Raw genomic sequence first — 19,685 nt, 5'->3', positions numbered from 1 at the left:
CATGTAGGAGCCAACATGGGTATCCAGATCCCGCTGTTGGTTATTGACCGAAGAACGTCTCGGTCATGTCTGCATGGTTCCCGAACCCGTAGGGTCTACACACTTAAGGTTCGATGATGCTTGGGTTATAGGGAAAGTATGTACGTGGTTACCGAATGTTGTTTGGAGTCCCGGATGAGATCCCGGACGTCACGAGGAGTTCCGGAATGGTCCGGAGGTAAAGATTTATATATGGGAAGTCCTGTTTTGGTCACCGGAAAAGTTTCGGGTGAAATCGGTAATGTACCGGGACCACCGGGAGGGTCCCGGGGGTCCACCAAGTGGGACCACCAGCCCCAGAAGGCTGCGTGGGCCAAGTGTGGGAGGGGACCAGCCCCAGGTGGGCTGGTGTGCCCCCCACCAAGGCCCAAGGCGCATGGGAGAGTGGGAGGGGGCAAACCCTAGGTCCAGATGGGCCTTAGGGCCCATCTAGTGGGGCGCCCCCCCTCTCCTCCCCTTGGCCGCCCCCCTTGATGGGATCTAGGGTTGGCCGCCAGCCCTTGGGGTGGAAACCCTAGAGGGGGGCGCAGCCCCCTCCCCCCTATATATAGTTGAGGTTTGGGCTGCCCAAGACACACGAGAACGTTTCTCTTTCGGCACAGCCCTACCCCTCTCCCTCCTCCTCCTCTCCCGCGGTGCTTGGCGAAGCCCTGCGGGATTGCCATGCTCCTCCACCACCACCACGCCGTCGTGCTGCTGCTGGACGGAGTCTTCCTCAACCTCTCCCTCTCTCCTTGCTGGATCAAGGCGTGGGAGACGTCACCGGGCTGCACGTGTGTTGAACGCGGAGGCACCGTTCTTCGGTGCTTAGATCGGAATCAACCGCGATCTGAATCGCTACGAGTACGACTCCTTCATCCGCATTCTTGCAACGCTTCCGCATCGCGATCTACAATGGTATGTAGATGCACTCCCCTTCCCCTCGTTGCTAGATTACTCCATAGATTGATCTTGGTGATGCATAGAAAATTTTGAATTTCTTCTACGTTACCCAACAGTCAAAAGGTCTTTGCAAATTATGTCATAGCTTACGCTTTAGTTCTACTGTTTAAGATATGTTCCTAGAGAAAATTTAGTTGAAAGTTGATAGTAGCAATTATGCGGACTGGGTCCGTAAACTGAGGATTGTCCTCATTGCTGCATAGAAGGCTTATGTCCTTAATGCACCGCTCGGTGTGCTGAACCTCAGCGTCGTCTATAGATGTTGCGAAACATCTGGCATACACGTTTTGATGACTACGTGATAGTTCAGTGCGTAATGCTAACGGTTTAGAATTGTGGCACCAAAGACGGTTTTGAAACGTCGCAGAACATATGAGATGTTCCGAAGACTGAAATTGGGATTTCAGACTAGTGCCCACGTCAAGAGGTATGAGACCTCTGACAAGTTTCTTAAGCCTGCAAACTAAGGGAGAAAAGCTCAATCGTTGAGCATGTGCTCAGATTGTCTGAGTACTACAATCGCTTGAATCGAGTGGGAGTTAATCTTCCAGATGAGACAGTGATGGTTCTCCATAGTCACTGCCACCAAGCTATTAGAGCTTCGTGATGAACTATAACATATCAGGGATAGACATGATGATCCTTGAGCAACTCGTGATGTTTGACACCGCGAAAGTAGAAATCAAGAAGGAGCATCAATCGTTGATGGTTAGTAAACCACTAGTTTCTAGAAGGGCGAGGGCAAAAGGGATACTTCATGAAACGGCAACTCATTTGCTGCTCTAGTGAAGAATCCCAAGGTTGAACCCAAACCCGAGACTAAGTGCTTCTGTAATGAGGGGAACAGTCACTAAAGCAAAACTACCCTAGATACTTGGTAGATGAGAAGGCAGGCAAGGTCGACAGAAGTATATTGGATATACATTGTATGAATGTGTACTTTACTAGTACTCCTAGCAGCACCAGGGTATTAGATACCGGTTTGGTTGCTAAGTGTTAGTAACTCAAAATAAAAGCTGCGGAATAAACGGAGACTAGCTAAAGGTGAGATGACGATATGTGTTGGAAGTGTTTCCAAGGTTGATGTGATCAAGCATCGCATGCTCCCTCTGCCATCGAGATTGGTGTTTGCGTTGAGCATAAACATGATTGGATTATGTTTATCGCAATACGGTTATTCATTTAAGGAGAATAATGGTTACTCTGTTTATTTGAATAATACCTTCAATGGTCTTGCACCTAAAATGAATCTCGATCGCAGTGATACACATGTTCGTGCCAAAAGATATAAAATAGTAATGATAGTACCACATACTTGTGGCACTGTCATTTGAGTCATATTGGTATAGAACGCATGAAGAAGCTCCATGTAGATGGATCTTTGGACTCACTCGTTTTTGAAAAAATTGAGACATGCGAACCATGTCTATTGGTATATATGCATGAAGAAACTCCATGCAAATGGATCGTTTGGACTCACTTGATTTTGAATCACTTGAGACATGCAAATCATACCACATGGGCAAGATGACTGAAAAGCCTCGTTTTCAGTAAGATGGAACAAGAGAGCAACTTGTTGGAGGTAATACATTTGATGTGTGCAGTCCAATGAGTGCTGAGGCACGCAGTGGATATCGATATGTTCTTACTTCACAGATGATTTGAGTAGATGCTGAGAATATTTACTTGATGAAACACAAGTCTGAATTATTGAAAGGTTCAAGTAATTTCAGAGTGAAGTTGAAGATCGTCGTGACAAGAGGATAAAATGTCTGTGATATGATCATAGAGATGAGTATCTGAGTTACGAGTTTGGCGCACGATTAAGAAATTGTGGAAATTGTTTCACGACTAATACAGCTTGGAGCACCATAGTGTGATGGTGTGTCCGAACATCATAACTGCACCCTATTGGATATGGTGCATACCATGATGTCTCTTATCGAATTACAACTATCGTTTATGGGTTAGGCATTAGAGACAACCGCATTCACTTTAAATAGGGCACCACGCAATTCTGTTGAGACGACACCGTATGAACTATGGTTTAGAGAAACCTAAGCTGTCGTTTCTTAAAAGTTTGGGGCTGCGACGCTTATGTGAAAAAGTTTCAGGCTGATGAGCTCGAACCCAAAGCGGATAAATGCATCTTCATAGAATACCCAAAACAGTTGGGTATACCTCCTATTTCAGATCTGGAAGCAAAAGTAATTGCTTCTAGAAACGAGTCCTTTCTCGAGGAAAAGTTTCTCTCGAAAAGAATTGAGTGGGAGGATGGTGGAGACTTGATAAGGTTATTGAACTGTCACTTCAACTAGTGTGTAGCAGGGCACAGGAAGTTGTTCCTGTGGCACCTACACCAATTGAAGTGGAAGCTTATGATAGTGATCATGAAACTTCGGATCAAGTCACTACCAAACCTCGTAGGTCGACAAGGATATGTACTACTCCTGAGTGGTATGGTAATCCTGTCTTAGATATCATGTTGTTAGACAATACTGAACCTACGAGCTATGGAGAAGCGATGGTGGGCCCATATTCCGACAAATGGTTAGAAGCCATGAAATCCGAGATAGGATCCATGTATTAGAACAAAGCATGGACTTTGGTGAACTTGCCCGATGATCGGCAAGCCATTGAGATAAATGGATCTTTAAGAAGAAGACGGACATGGACGGTAATGTTACCGTCTATGAAGCTCGACTTGTGGCAAAGAGTATTTTCACAAGTTCAAGGAGTTGACTACGATGAGATTTTCTCATCCGTAGCGATGCTCAAGTCCGTCAGAATCATGTTAGCATTAGCTGCATTTATGAAATCTGGCAGATGGATGTCAAAACAAGTTTCCTTACCAGTTTTCGTAAGGAAATGTTGTATGTGATACAATCATAAAGGTTTTGTCGATCCTAAGGATGCTAAAAGGTATGCTAGCTCCAGCGATCCTTCCATGGACTAGAGCAAGCATCTCGGAGTCAGAATATACGCTTTGATGGAGTGATCAAAGTTTTTGGGTTCATACAAAGTTTGTTAGAAACTTGTATTTACAATAAAGTGAGTGGGAGTGCTACAACATTTCTGATAAGTATATGTGAATGACATATTGTTGATCCGAAATGATGTAAAATTTCTGGAAAGCATAAAGGGTTGTTTGAAAGGAGTTTTTCAAAGGAAGACCTGGATAAAGCTGCTTACGTATTGGGCATCAAGATCTATAGAGATAGATCAAGATGCCTGATGATACTTTCAAAGAACGCACACCTTGACATGATTTTGAAAGAGTTCAAAATAGATCAGCAAAGAAGGAGTTCTTGGCTGTGTTACAAGGTGTGAGTATTGAGTAAGACTCAAGACCTGACCACAGCAGAAGAGAGAGAAAGGACGAAGGTTGTCCCCTATGCTTTAGACGTAGGCTCTACAGTATGCTATGCTGTGTACCGCACATGAAGTGTGCCTTGCCATGAGTTGGTCAAGGGGTACAATAGTGATCCGGGAATGGATCACATGACAGCGGTCGAACTTATCCTTAGTATCTAGTGGACTAAGGAATTTTCTCGATTATGGAGGTGAAAAGGAGTTCGTCGTAAAGGGTTACGTCGATGCGAACTTTGACACTAATCCAGATGACTCTGAGTAGTAAACCGGATTCGTATAGTAGAGCAGTTATTTGAAATGGCTCCAAGTAGCGCGTGGTAGCATCCACAAGATGACATAGATATTCGTAAAGCACACACGGATCTGAAAGGTTCAGACCCGTTGACTAATAACCTCTCTCACAAGCATAACATGATCAAACCAGAACTCATTGAGTGTTAATCACATAGTGATGTGAACTAGATTGTTGACTCTAGTAAACTCTTTGGATGTTGGTCACATGGTGATGTGACCTGTGAGTGTTAATCACATGGTGATGTGAACTATATTATTGACTCTAGTGCAAGTGGGAGACTGTTGGAAATATGCCCTAGAGGCAATAATAAATTGATTATTATTATATTTCCTTGTTCATGATAATCGTTTATTATCCATGCTAGAATTGTATTGATAGGAAACTCAGATACATGTGTGGATACATAGACAACACCATGTCCCTAGTAAGCCTCTAGTTGACTAGCTCGTTGATCAATAGATGGTTACGGTTTCCTGACCATGGACATTGGATGTCGTTGATAACGGGATCACATCATTAGGAGAATGATGTGATGGACAAGGCCCAATCCTAAGCCTAGCACAAGATCGTGTAGTTCGTTTGCTAAGTGCTTTTCTAATGTCAAGTATCATTTCCTTAGACCATGAGATTGTGCAACTCCCGGATACCGTAGGAATGCTTTGGGTGTACCAAACGTCACAACGTAACCGGGTGGCTATAAAGGTGCACTACAGGTATCTCCGAAAGTGTCTGTTGGGTTGGCACGAATCGAGAATGGGATTTGTCACTCCGTGTAAACGGAGAGGTATCTCTGGGCCCACTCGGTAGGACATCATCATAACGTGCACAATGTGACCAAGGAGTTGATCACGGTATGAAGTGTTACGGAACGAGTAAAGAGACTTGCCGGTAACGAGATTGAACAAGGTATCGGGATACCGACGATCAAATCTCGGGCAAGTAACATACCGATAGACAAAGGGAATTGTATATGGGATTGATTGAATCCTCGACATCGTGGTTCATCCGATGAGATCATCGAGGAGCATGTGGGATCCAACATGGGTATCCAGATCCCGCTGTTGGTTATTGACCGGAGAGTCGTCTCGGTCATGTCTGCGTGTCTCCCGAACCCGTAGGGTCTACACACTTAAGGTTCGGTGACGCTAGGGTTGTAGAGATATTAGTATGCGGTAACCCGAAAGTTGTTCGGAGTCCCGGATGAGATCCCGGACGTCACGAGGAGTTCCGGAATGGTCCGGAGGTAAAGATTTATATATGGGAAGTCTTGTTTTGGTCGCCGGGAAAGTTTCGCGCATTATCGGTATTGTACCGGGAGTGCCGAAAGGGGTCCGGGGGTCCACCAGCCCCGGGGGGCCACATGGGCTGTAGGGGGTACGCCTTGCCTATATGGGCCAAGGGAACCAGCCCCAAGAGGCCCATGCGCCAAGAGATAAGGAAAAGGGAGAGTCCTAAAAGGGGAAGGCACCTCCGAGGTGCCTTGGGGATGAAGGACTCCTCCCTGGCCGCACCCTTCCTTGGAGGAAGGGCCAAGGCTGCGCCCCCCCTCTCCCTTGGCCCTATATATAGTGGGGGGGGGGAGGGAGGGCAGCAATATCTAAGCCCTGGCGCCTCCCTCTCCCTCCCGTGACACATCTCCCTCCTCCCGCAGCGCTTGGCGAAGCCCTGTTGGAATCCCGCTACTTCCACCACCACGCCGTCGTGCTGCTGGATCTCCATCAACCTCTCCTCCCCCCTTGCTGGATCAAGAAGGAGGCGACGTCGCTGCTCCGTACGTGTGTTGAACGCGGAGGTGCCGTCCGTTCGGCGCTAGGATCATCGGTGATTTGGATCACGATGAGTACGACTCCATCAACCCCGTTCTCTTGAACGCTTCCGCTCGCGATCTACAAGGGTATGTAGATGCACTCCTCCCCTCTCGTTGCTAGATAACTCCATAGATTGATCTTGGTGATGCGTAGAAAATTTTGACCGACTCCTGCCTGCATCTACTACTATTACTCCACACATCGACCGTTATCCAGCATGCATCTAGAGTATTAAGTTCATAAGAACGGAGTAACGCTTTAAGCAAGATGACATGATGTAGAGGGATAAACTCATGCGATATGACATAAACCCCATCTTTTTATCCTCGATGGCAATAATACAATACGTGTCGTTTCCCCTACTGTCACTGGGATCGAGCACCACATGATTGAACCCAAAGCTAAGCACTTCTCCTATTGCAAGAAAGATCAATCTAGTAAACCAAACCAAACTGATAATCCGAAGAGACTTGCAAAGATAACCAATCATACATAAAAGAATTCAGAGGAGATTCAAATATTGTTCATAGATAATCTTGATCATAAACCCACAATTCATCGGATCTCGACAAACACACCGCAAAAGAAGATTACATCGAATAGATCTCCAAGAGAATCGAGGAGAACTTTGTATTGAGATCCAAAGAGAGAGAAGAAGCCATCTAGCTAATAACTATGGACCCGAAGGTCTGAGGTAAACTACTCACACATCATCGGAGAGGCTATGGTGTTGATGTAGAAGCCCTCCATGATCGATGCCCCCTCCGACGGAGCGCCGGAAAAGGCCCCAAGATGGGATCTCACGGGTACAGAAGGTTGTGGCGGTGGAAATAGGGTTTTGGCTGTTGTTCTGATGTTCTCGGGGTACGTAGGTATATATATAGGAGGAAGAAGTAGTTCGGTGGAGCTACGAGGGGCCCACGAGGGTGGAGGGCGCGCCCAGGGGGTAGGCGCGCCCCCTGCCTCGTGGCCTCCTCGTTGATTGCTTGATGTCCACTCCAAGTCCTCTGGATCACGTTTGTTCAGAAAATCACGTTCCCGAAGGTTTCATTCCGTTTGGACTCCGTTTGATATTCCTTTCCTTTGAAACACTAAAATAGGCAAAAAAAAACAATAATTTGGGCTGGGCCTTCGGTTAATAGGTTAGTCCCAAAAATAATATAAAAGTGTATAATAAAGCCCATTGAATATCCAAAACAGAATATATAATAGCATGGAACAATCAAAAATTATAGATACGTTGGAGACGTATCAAGCTCGAAGTGTCGAGAAAATTTATTTGCCAAAGTTGTAGAGAGTTGCACACATGCCTCCAAGCGAAGACTTGTACCTTCAAGGGGAGCAGGGCACTCCCATATGGTCTTTCAGATGGCGCGATGACCATGTGATCTTCCAGATGGTGCGGTGACCATCCGGTTCCCTGCTCGATGCCCTCGACGATGGACTTGCGCTCATCCATGGAGAAGTGGTGAGAGGAACACACGGTGAAGATGCTAGATTTCTCCGGCGCCCATGCAATAGTGTCCTCAAGGACCCGGAGCGATGTGTGGATGCGAGTGATGGCATAAACATCCACCGGTAGGACGTGTCGTTGGAGAAGGCCCATTTGTGTAGTGGCCTATAGTTATATGAGAGCCGGGGTTTTTTTCTCTTGATTGAGCTTTGCATTCATGCATACAACATTTGGGTTAAATTTAAAACTTCCTTTTAAACTTAGTTAATTGCATTCAAATATAAAATTTGACATGACCTTTACTCATATTTGAGTTTTGGTTTGGAATACAAATAAGAATATAAGTGAAGGACTTAAGTGCTAAAGTACAATTCAATTACGAATAGGAAATGCATTTAAATACAAGATAAAGATAATTGAAATACAAACTTTATTATAAATAATAAATAGTACAAAGTTGATGATACAAAGTGAACAAAAAAAATAATTAATTGAAACACCATTACCAAGTCTTGTGAGATTACACGAGATTGGAGAAATGAAAATAAAAGAAGAAATGAATTAAACCTACACTAAAACCTATCTATCTATTTATAGTAGTTATTCAATCCATCTTAATTGATCTTCATCTTGGAAAAGATAAAAGTAATTGTTTATGATTAAAATGTAGCATTTTCATTTCTTTTACGGCAAGCCTTCTCGAATCATGAATCCAGCTTAAATGCAATCATTTCCTCCATGAATCCAGCTCCTTGTCTTGTATGACAAGTCTTCTGAAATCTTCCCGTTATCCTCCATGGGACGCGCAATGTGGTCCAAGACGGAACCAACAATGGCGTTGCGGAACCTGATATCCGAGTCTGCAATGGCCGGACAAAGCCCACGCCTCACTATTGATGACACGATAGAAACAATGGGAGTGAAGGTGCGACGGTGTCGGGTGGTAGCGACGATGGGGCGACACTGGCTCCCATGGCATGACGAGTGACACACGGCAAGGGCCGATCTGCGTCGACCTGACACACATCGCCGCCCGTGGTGTCAGACAGGGATTGGCGCAGGGAGGGAGGAGAGGTACAAGATGAAGGACCACATGTATGGGCTGGAAGAAAGATCCATGTTAACCAATGATAGGAGATGGTGAATGCTTGGAGGGAGTGGTGTCGGATACGTATGGAGTGGACGGGAGATTTTGAGAGGGAAACGAAGAGTTGACAAAATTTAAGGGGCCACGTCAACATAGGCCCTAAAATAGGACAATCAATATTAGCAACACATCGCGAACCTGCCCAGCCTAACAATCTGTTTGTCTACGCGTATGTATGAGCGCTTGCGTCTGTACTGTGTTCATAGGGGTGAGTGTATGCGCGTATGTATGAGCGCTTGCGTCTGTACTGTGTTAAAAAAAGCAATCCGCTTGTGGTAACAACAATCGAATTTGGGCACCCGGAGTGGCGTGAACAAGTTATATTTAACCGACCTCATTTTGGTCCGCCGATGAATGATATCTGCCTAGCCCAATCTCCAGGGCTTCCTCACTGACGGGCCTCAACCGACCCAGTGATGAGCCTCATCTGCGAGGGTGCTCCTGGGCCGGTCAGTAATGAGGGGTCATGGCAAAACTTTTCTAGTAGTCGATCTTTGTTTGTATTTTCATTCAAATAACTAACTTTTTATGTTGTTCTAATTTTTTTCTATTTTTTTAGGGCAGAAGCTAAACTTTATTGATGATAGTCCACATGATGTGGGATACAAACCGGGTCGTGGGGGTTTGACAACCAAACATGCCTCCCTCGATCTAGGAATAGAGAGTGTTTAGCTAGACTATGGGCCACGCCATTAACGGCTCGACCTTCAAACATAAAACTACAATTAAAACTAGCAGCTCGAAGGTTGATTTCTTTGATAACCAAGCCATAACGGCCCTGAGTTCCATTGCGGATGTCGCTCACCACCTGTTTGCAGTTGGAGGAGACAACAAAATGTTGGAGAAGAAGATCTTCAGCCAAGGCTAATGCTTCTTTGCAAGCAATCGCCTCTAGCGTCGCCGGGTCATGTTGGTCCTCGATAACCAATGCTGAGCTTCCAAGATAGTCTCCAGCTTCATCACGACACACTGCAACAGCTGATCCGCGTCAGTCCCTGTAAACTGCGCCGTCGACGTGGATTTTCGCGAAGCCCGTTAGAGGTGCCAAGGCACTTGCATGTGGCGCTCCATCTGCATGAGGGGTTCCTTGTAAATTCGCATTGGGTTTCACCTGGATCATTGACAGCTCAGATATAAATCTAGCCACAAACGAGTGTGTTGCTTGCGGACTTTTCAGAAACCACAAAGTATGCTTGGTAAAGCCCTTAGAAAATGAAGTTGTGGAAACGCTTCCCACAGAAAAAGGGCTTAATGCAATGTGATACATAATTATCTCTTGCATTTGTTTAGTAGTCACTCTTGCATAATTATGGACATTATTGCTCAATTATCGGACATCTTCCTTATATTTTTAAAAGGTGAACATCATGCTTGTTCACATAAAAGCAACTTATATATTGATTAAAAATTAATTTAGATCCAACGGTTTCGATTCCCTGCTAGAAACATCCTTAAATCATCCCCAGAACTCCAAATGACCGATGCCACTTCTCATACGGTGAAAAGAACCTGGAGGGGTTATGTTTGGGGTACTATGAATACATCAGCATGCTTTGATTGTGATACTTCCAGCATGATGTTCACATCAAAAAAGAAAAGAAGAGAAAGGTCTATGGATTCATAATTTTGATAGTGAAAATCAAATGAGAACGGACGTTTGGCTCTCGGCCTACATGGAGGCCTTTTTTTTGAAAAAAAATCAAAAATCAAACTTTTCGGTTTCAAGAAAATCTGAAAAAAAATGTGCAAGTAAATAAGGATGTTATGTGTATGTGTGTAAAATTTCAGGATGAAATACGTTGAAATGCGACCTGTACAAAAAAGACAAATTTATGGCCTGAGAGGATGAATAGTATCATGTGTTAAAAAGCCTCATATTTGTCTTTTTTGCGCAGCTCTCATTTCAATTGTATTTTGCCCTAAAAATTTACACACATGTATGTTATGCCTCCATGTATATCTGTATTTTTTTCAGAATTTTTTAAAATGTAGAAAATATGAAATTTGAATTTTTCAAAACCGAGCTCCATGGATCTCGGCCTCCATAGGCAATATTCGAAATCAAATCTTCTTTCAAAAACAAGTAAACAACATAACTTCAACTCATTGCATTCTCATTGCCTAGATAGCCTCTTCTAATAACCACTTAGATAATTATGCTTGGCAAATGTAGGAGTACAACATAGTTGTGGTATTTTAAAATATCTTAAAATCGCCTTGTTTAGGAGCATCAACTAGGCCCTCTAAACAGAATATACAAGTGTAGCCACAAGTACCTCATGTACTACTCCCTCATTTGCAAAATAATTAAAGTTCTAGTTTTGTCCTAAGTCAACTTGATTAAGTTTGACCAACTCTATAGAAAGATGTGTTAAAATCTACAACACCAAATACACATAGTACGAGAATATATATCATAAAGAATCTTATCAGAGTAATTTGGTGTTCCAGATGCTAATATATTTTACTCTAGACTTAGTCAAATTTTAAAAAGTTTAACTTAGAACAAACTTAGAACTTCAATTATTTTGGAACGGAGGTACTAGTATATACTATTTAAATAAACTCATGTGTTGCTACTGAACTATGTAAATGTATAGAGGTAACCATCAATGGTTTATTCTATTTTGGAATAATTGTGTGAGTGTGCGGTTTCCACATGCTTATCTAGTGTCAGTAATTACGATGCTTTTATGTCAAGAAAAAACAATTATGATGCTTTTTCTACGATGTAAATGGTGTAAAACCACTAAGGAAAACTGGGCCTAAAATGGTTGCAATAGAACATTCAACATTATGTTGAGTATGTGTTAGATTTCCCAAATCAAACCCTGCAAAAAAAAAAAGATTTCCCAAATCAATATCAGTGTATGTTTGGCCATATGCACATGAAACAAAACTTGCAGGCAATAATTCCTTTAGCAAGACTCGCAAGCTAAATCATGAGCGCCACTACTCCGCCCCTCTTCCTATCCTTGCCACTGCCATCGGTGGTCTCCTCTTGTACGGCGGCAGTGGCGGTGCTGGGGCATCTCCGGGCATTTCTGTTTCGAGCGGTGATCCATCCGAAGCACGTTACGGGGGCGGAGTCCTCCAGAATGGATCGATGCTTTGTTTCTTAGATTCACATTCGGGGGCTTAATTCCAAGCGCAAGCAGCAATCTTTGACTATGCATTGATGCCATCTCGAGCATTTCCATGATCTTTCTGAGTTCATCAAGCACCAGTGATACCTCAGGGTCCACCTGAAGGGACACGTTTAGGGTTCATCACTGGAACCAGTTTTAAACATAACAGATGGTTCTAAAATAAACTGATGATAAATAATGCACCAACAAATTAAACAAATTAACAAAACTAATTATATACCTCGCCTGGCATTTCCAGAGTATGCGTGATTGTTAAAGTTTTCATGTCCAGCCTGACGGGAGTTCCAGGAGTTAGTATCTCCTTGTCCACTTTACTCCGGCAGTATCTTGGGCCGCAGCTAGCCTCGACAATAACCTGGAGAAGTAGGCATTTCAGTTTTTATTTTAGTTAAGAAAAGCAAAAACTACACGTGCCATCTTCATGCAGAAATGCAAAGTAAAACAGATCAATTTGGTAGTTATTTCATAGCAAAATTCATGACAAAATAAATTATTATGCCATAGAAGACTATGGCACGACGGCTACTCCGCGCAACACCGTTTGGGAGTTAACCAGGTCATGCTGATGAAATACAACAATTACATCCCTGCATGCCCAACACCACAAGCCAAATTCAATGACACATAGGTCGTCACGCTGAAAGACCATACAGAAATCGTTCGTTCTCTAGGATTTCTGTGGAACTAAAGACACGGGTGCCTCTGTTGTTATAAAACTTCATATATTTATATATATTTTGCACATGATCATAACCTTTTTTCCACAAATTTTTGTACATGTAATTAAAAAATGATTGTTTTGGGAATTTTGGAAGCATAGAAATTTACAAACTTGAAAAGGATCTCACGGAAGGCGTTTAACTTTCCAGGGCAAGTGAAAAATAATTGTGCAAGTATACTGATGAAACAACACAGAAAGAAAGGCACTTCACTTACAATGTTCGTTGTCAAAAGGACGAGAACCTCTCATGTTAGCTCTCCAACAGTTTGGAGTGGCTCCAAGTAATCTTCAATCTTTGCAAAATCCTGATTATTTTTTAAGTTTTCGTTCACTGCATGTAGATGAACCGTGTGTCATATGAGAAATCAAGCTAATCATAATGGAAATGTATGCCTTTGGAAACAAGAAAACATTATGGCTAAAAGTATTTTTACTTAAGAATTCCTTACAAGGGCCATGGACAATTCGTCAAACTAGTCCAAGCCGACTTGATAAGGGTTTTCACGTCACTTATAAATGCACCATTGTAGTTGCATATACAGTGAGAAGGTCAGTAGAAAAGAGACAAGTACATATTTCCTTCTCCAACCTATCGGGTGAGTAATTTTTCTCCCTCATCTTTTCGGGTGTAATTTTTACCTTGGAAGAACCAAATTTTTGCTCGGAAGTGCATACGCGTCAATACTCGAGCTCATCATGTTTTCTAGTTCTTCCACCATGTGTCAGTTGCATCTCTTCACTCTCCCACGCATCCCCTCTATGTAGAGGAGAGAAGCTACACACGCACACGTGTGCGCGCGCACACACGCACGCGCGCTCACACACACACAGGGACCAAGTTCCTAGTGCTGAATTGCTTCTTGGACGATCCCATCCCTGTAACTGCGCAGCCGTCCGGAAAAGCAGGCCTCCGAAACCACATCCCTTGAGAACCTGCACCATGCGAGGGGCGATAAGGTTTTTGAGGAGTGTCTCGGCGCGACTGCTCCCTCAAGTTCGACTACATCCTCTATGTCCGTCCGGCTGCTTCGACTATTTCCCCTACGGCAGGCAACCACCATGTCTTCACCACCATGGCCGAAGATGTTGCTGCACTGGAGTTTCCGGAGCCCTCGCATGTTTTGACCCTCTCTTTCTTGACATGTGCCATTGCTCTATATGTATATGCGCTAGATGTTCCTAGTCTGTTGCTAATATGGATTAAGCTTAAACGAAATCTGCCTAATTTCCTAACATGGAGGTACTAGATTCTGTAGAATTGTGTCAATATTAGCCCAATTCTTAGCGTTAGGTAAAATACCTCATGGAAAATTCCTCAGAACTAATGTGAAGGGGGCATCCCAATCATTCATAACATGTTGGGATTTGATAGAGCAGGAATTGGTTGACTTAATCCTCTGTGACTTGTAAACTTCTGTAAATATTTTTATTTTAATTAATTCATACCGTAGAACGATTGTTCTACGGGTTTCGGTTCAAAAAAAAAACTTTTCTATTTCTTTGATTTGAAAATCCTAAACCGAATGAGCCCTTGGATAGCCATTATCATAAAATAGGATTTATCCACCTAAATAACCCTAAACCCTAAAATAACAATTAATGCAACATCCGATGATAACCCCTGGATGAGCAGAACCGAGGCAACACCGCAGGCCAGGCCTCAACGCCCCGACGTATCACGGAACACATCTCGAATCAGAACGGAGTAGGGACGGGAGACTGTGCGCCTTTACCAGCTCCGACGCGCGAGTCCCTCAAGTTGCGCATCTTCTTCCGGTAGTCGGAGACGGCGGTGCGTCGGCGGGCAGCGCCAGCGTCCTCTCCGTCGGCCATCTCCTCCCGCGCGATCGGTTCCTGGGCTTTGCTTCTATGGCCAGATGGATTTTTTTTTTGAACTATGGCCAGATGGAAATTAATAAACTCTCCCCACCTCTTGCCTTCTGGAACCGAATACGTAAACAGTCCGGCCCTGGGGCTATACGTAAACAGGCGACAATTATCGGGCCGGCCCATTAGCGCTTGTCTCTCGTTTCCTCTGTGGCAAGTCGCTGTAGGTTCGCTTTGTGCTAGTTTTTTTCGGTTTTCTTTTCTGTTTCTTTTTTCTTCTTTCCTTGGGTTTTAAAAAATAAATATCAGCGGTATTCCTCAGGTTCTCCTTTTCTCTTCCTTCTACTTTGGTTTTCTTTGTTTTTTCATCACTTTTCTTCCTTTCTTCTTTATACTTCGGTTTGCTTTGTTTCTCTTTGATTTCTTCAGTTTCTTTTGCTTTTCTTTTGTTTCTTAGTCAGTTTTTATCGGGTTTTCATTTTTTAACTGTTTTTCATTGTTGTTTGTATTTAATGCATGTCTACATTTTTCAAAAGCATTGCACTTTTTTCATATATAACTGGAACATTTTTATTGTACTCATTAAACATCTATCAAATACATGATTAACATTTTTGCAAAATATATATTTTTAGATTAACTTTTTATACACGTTTGTATATTTTTCATATACATCTAATTTTTTATATATCTTTTAACATTTTTAAATACACAATTTCGCATTTTTTAAATCCTTTTTTGAGCATTTTTTTCTAATAGGTGTTAAGCATTTTTTACTACATGTCGAAACATTTTTTTGAATGATAATTGTTTTTGAATTATATAGAGATTTTTTCAAAATTTCACAAACAAATTTCCAAAATCTTGTAATGATTTTTTAATGTAACGTACATTTTTTTGAATGTATGGGTTCCTTTTACAAATTACATGAACATATTTTTTATAATGTATAATTATTTTTTAAATATGGCATACATTTTCTTCCAAACCTGTGATATTTTTTAAATGCCATTAACATTTTTTCGTACACATGATTAATATTTTTCGTATACATTAGAAACATCTTTCTATACAAGTTTAATATTTTTTAAATGTAAAAATTGAAAGTAGTTTATGATAATCATAAATCACTTTCGTACTCACATTTAACACGATGTTGTTCAAAACAACAAAGCGTTACCAATTCATCAAGCAGTTTCTATCAAAGATAGCACAAACATTTCACCACACTGATGAGTCCAATTTATGTGAAAAATTCATTGAACCGGTTTCAAAGATTGACGACCAAAGACAAAGGGCACCTTGGGACTTGAAGACCGGTTCAGGAGCTGCTAATGGTGTCCTGGATTGGGGGTCTCTCACTAAGTCGCCTCTCAGCCTGGTGGGCCAGGACGAGTCGAGGACCCCATGTCGGTTCAGGAGTGGGCTACGCTAGACGGCCCATGACGTGTGAATGGAAAGCTTCCGAAAACTTGTCGTGAACTTCAAGAAGCGAGATTCGTCGAAGACACTATTTCCTAATACGTAGCTGACTTGGACGCTGTAACCCTAGACCCCCCAATACCTATATAAACCGAGGGATAGGACTCGTAGAACAACATAACAATCTCATGATAGATTATCTGTACTTTGCACTCCAACCCAAAACAATAAAAACAAACAAAACGTAGGATATTGTTTCTTCGGAGAGCCTGAACCTGGGTAAAACCTCATATCCTTGTTACCATCACATCTAGACACTTACTTCGGGATCCCTTATCCGAGATCTATCAGATTTAGCTCCGTCATCATGCCGCCGAGATCCGCGGGCAGGCCGCTGCAACACCCTCGATGGTGACCGCCGCCGCTGCCCCTGTGCATCCTCGAGCGCCATCGCTTTCTCGAGCTAGTACCATGCCGCCGAGATCCACGGACCACGTGCAAGCCACCACACACACCCTCGTCGGCGATTGGTCGGGGTGGAATCGAAAGTGATGGTTGCTGTGAGTGGGGAAGAGAATGAGTGGACTGGTCTAGAAATGCATAACAAAGGGGGCCGTCTCACCCCATCCAGTGCGAGAAAAAGGGTCCTTCTCACCGCCCGTCCGCGCGGACGGTTCGCAATGGGTGACGTGGCGATGAACTTGCGTCAAAATTCGTGCAGGTGGTCAGATAGTGGATGAAGCGTTCGTGACGGGATCCTCAATATCTGACGTGAGACTTTTAGTGATTCTGTTAATGTTTCGATATACAAACCTTAGTAATAACCTTTTTTAACTGAGTAGTAAAAAAGGCTTGTGGCTTATTGATAGGTTTGGGTGCTTTTTCTTTAACCATGCCTAATTAATTAGCTCTAGTTGAACTATGCATGATCATGGTGGTAGTACTTGGTGTGTGCAGGGCTCCGGCTATCGTCCTCCCTCGGCCGGCACACGGTGACACAGGGCTCCTGCCAGAGCCACGCCTTGCTGATCTCTGACACGTGCTCTTGGACGACCTTAAGTAGCAGGCGGACGCTCTCCTCCTGGTCATGGTGCCCCGGAGTTCCTACGTCTTCCGGGGTGACGAGCACCAGCTGCTCGAGGACAGGAGCCCTGCGCAGGACGAACCTTAGCAGCCGCAGCTCGCACCTCGTCCCTCGGAAGTTCACCACCTTGAGGAACGTCAGGTGGTCGAGAGCGATCTCGCACTCGAGAACGATGTCCGCGCCCTCGCCGGTCCCCGCCGTGCCGCCGCACGCGTCTGGGAGCTGCAAGTTCGATCCACAGAGCCGGTAGCTCGTTAGGGTCGCACGCCGTGGCAAGTCAGGTTCGAATGGATCATGTATGTATATCAGGATGCTTACCCGGATAAAGAGGCGCTCGAGGAGCGGCGCCACGACAAGCTCTAAGAATCCGGAGAAGCGAGTAACATCGTCGTCGCCCATGGAGACGGAGTCCATTAGCAGCTGCAGCTCTTCTAGGTTCGGGGCATCCACGTCGCCCTCCGCGAACAATCGCTCTTCTTCCAGGTGCTGATCGTATAAAAGACACCGTTAATCGCCTAATTGGTTTCCTAGGCAAGAACAGGTTTGAATATCGTACCAGCATGCCCACGGAACAAAGTGTCAAAATCTTGGCATGCGCGACCTGATCCAAGAAGCCCGAGTAGGCGAACTCGTGAATTACTTCGTCGTATACGCCGTAGCCGATGTGGGTCAGGTACGCGTCCTTTAGCTCCGGCCTGGCATCGGTCCTGCCGCCCGGGCCAACGAACTCCACGCCGGACGGCTCGTCCTCTCTCCAGATGAGGAGGACGTCGCCGTGGTAGACGACGGACTCCAGCACGGGCGCGGCCACCTGCAGGTGGCGCATGGCCAGGCAGCGCACGATCTCCAGGCCCCGCAGCCTCTCGCCGGCGACCCTCACCGACACGAGAAGGTGGCAGCTCTCCAGGCTCAGAAACTCGAGCAGCCGGCACCCGGAGACCACGTCCCGGACAGCATCGTCGGTGACGTCGACTTGGTTGAGGGAGAGCGATGTGAGACCGGCGAGCCCCGCCGTGCCGGGTGGGACGTCGCGGAGGCTGCACCGGCCGAGGCTGAGCACCGCGAGGGAGCTCTCGGCCTGGAAGAGGTCCGCGGGAAGCTCCAGAGCCCCGCGGCCGTCGGCGTGCTGCGTCAGGTCCACCCCCACCTCCCTGGCGCCTCTCCCCAAGGCGGCCGCGGCCCACCGGACGACGTCCCGCCCAAACGCGTCGAACGGGGACAGCGCCACGCGGAACACGTCGAGGGGCGCCGCGCCGTGGGCCTCCAGGCAGCGGTTCACCGTGGCCACGATCCGCCCCAGGGACTGGCCGCGGGCGAATTCGCGGTCGGTGAAGTCGAGGACGGCGGAGGCGGCGAGCGCGTGGAGCCACAGGCACGGCCACCTCGTGGAGAGGGCGCTGGTGCGGACGGCTTGTTTGAGGGGGACCCGGCCGACGATCGAGTGGAGGACGTCGTCGGGGAGGCCACTCAGCCGGTCCTCCTCAGATGGTGCTCCCTTAACTCTGCACTGCTTCGTGTTGGATTCGATCTCCATTGCCACGCGCGGTCGAGCTCGTGTAGAGCCTTCCAAGTGACGCACTGGAATACGTGCGAGTGCGTGGTGGTAATGCGATTTGTTGATGGAGCGCTTTGGCCTAGGCCTTTTTATACAGTTTTGCTAGAACTCATCTAGATGAGATATAGTTTGGTCTCATTCATCTTTTATAGTCATTGGATGTGATGCTATAAGATGCGTGTGTGCTGACGTGGGTTGTATCTGTTTTTGTTTTCAAGGTGAATAAGACCAAATTATATCTCATCTAAATGAGTTCTAGGCACTCCCCTTTTTATACGTAACATCCAGCCACTGTTGCGTTGAAAATGTTCACTCACCTTCTCTTGCAAGATTTGAATGGAAAAGATGGGAGCAGGTTGGACTAAAAGTTGAGAAAAAGGATGAGGGGTTTCTGCTCTGTTCAATCTCCACTTGAATCTTATTTCCAGATTTCAGAACAGCCCCACAAGTACTCCCATCAATGCTCACTTCCTGGTTCAGAATAGAATTAGAGGAGCCATCAGGATCAGGTTCAGACTTCAGAACTGTGGTGTAAGTTCAGAATTAGAGGAAACACACGATCCATAGCCAAGATACTGAAAATGTAGAAAAGGGGAGAACCACATCTTGGTGTCGTGCTGGAGTAGTGGTGCACAACTCCATCTACTAGATTTCAACTCTGGTGCTTACATTTGTACGGCAGGAGCTTTCTATATTGTATTTCTCCCAAAGAAAAGAAAAGAAATGGAGAAGCGGTCTACTCCAAAACTATTGTGCAGTTGTTCTTTCTATGGAATTTATATAAAGTTCAAGAATCTAGTCTGGCTACCATCCCGGTGCGGCACGAGCGGCACATTTCTTACCAATATAAATATGCAAATTACTTATCCGG

The 19,685-nt window shown here is 44.9% G+C and overlaps 1 protein-coding gene across 1 annotated transcript; it reads right to left on the bottom strand.

The window, feature by feature from the left end:
• Positions 1–15,995: 15,995 nt before the first annotated feature.
• Positions 15,996–18,891, bottom strand: LOC109762385 (F-box/FBD/LRR-repeat protein At1g13570). Its single transcript, XM_020321239.4, has 3 exons — positions 17,816–18,891; positions 17,578–17,745; positions 15,996–17,481 (listed from the first exon to the last, which is right to left on the bottom strand). The coding sequence occupies exons 1-3, from the start codon at positions 18,791–18,793 to the stop codon at positions 17,095–17,097; spliced, it is 1,533 nt and encodes a 510-aa protein (XP_020176828.1). The 5' UTR covers positions 18,794–18,891; the 3' UTR covers positions 15,996–17,094.
• Between the last annotated feature and the right edge of the window lie 794 nt (positions 18,892–19,685).

The sequence above is a fragment of the Aegilops tauschii genome, chromosome 6, assembly GCF_002575655.3.
Source record: "Aegilops tauschii subsp. strangulata cultivar AL8/78 chromosome 6, Aet v6.0, whole genome shotgun sequence".
Classification (NCBI taxonomy): domain Eukaryota; kingdom Viridiplantae; phylum Streptophyta; class Magnoliopsida; order Poales; family Poaceae; genus Aegilops; species Aegilops tauschii.
This window is presented reverse-complemented; position numbering and strand designations above follow the sequence as displayed.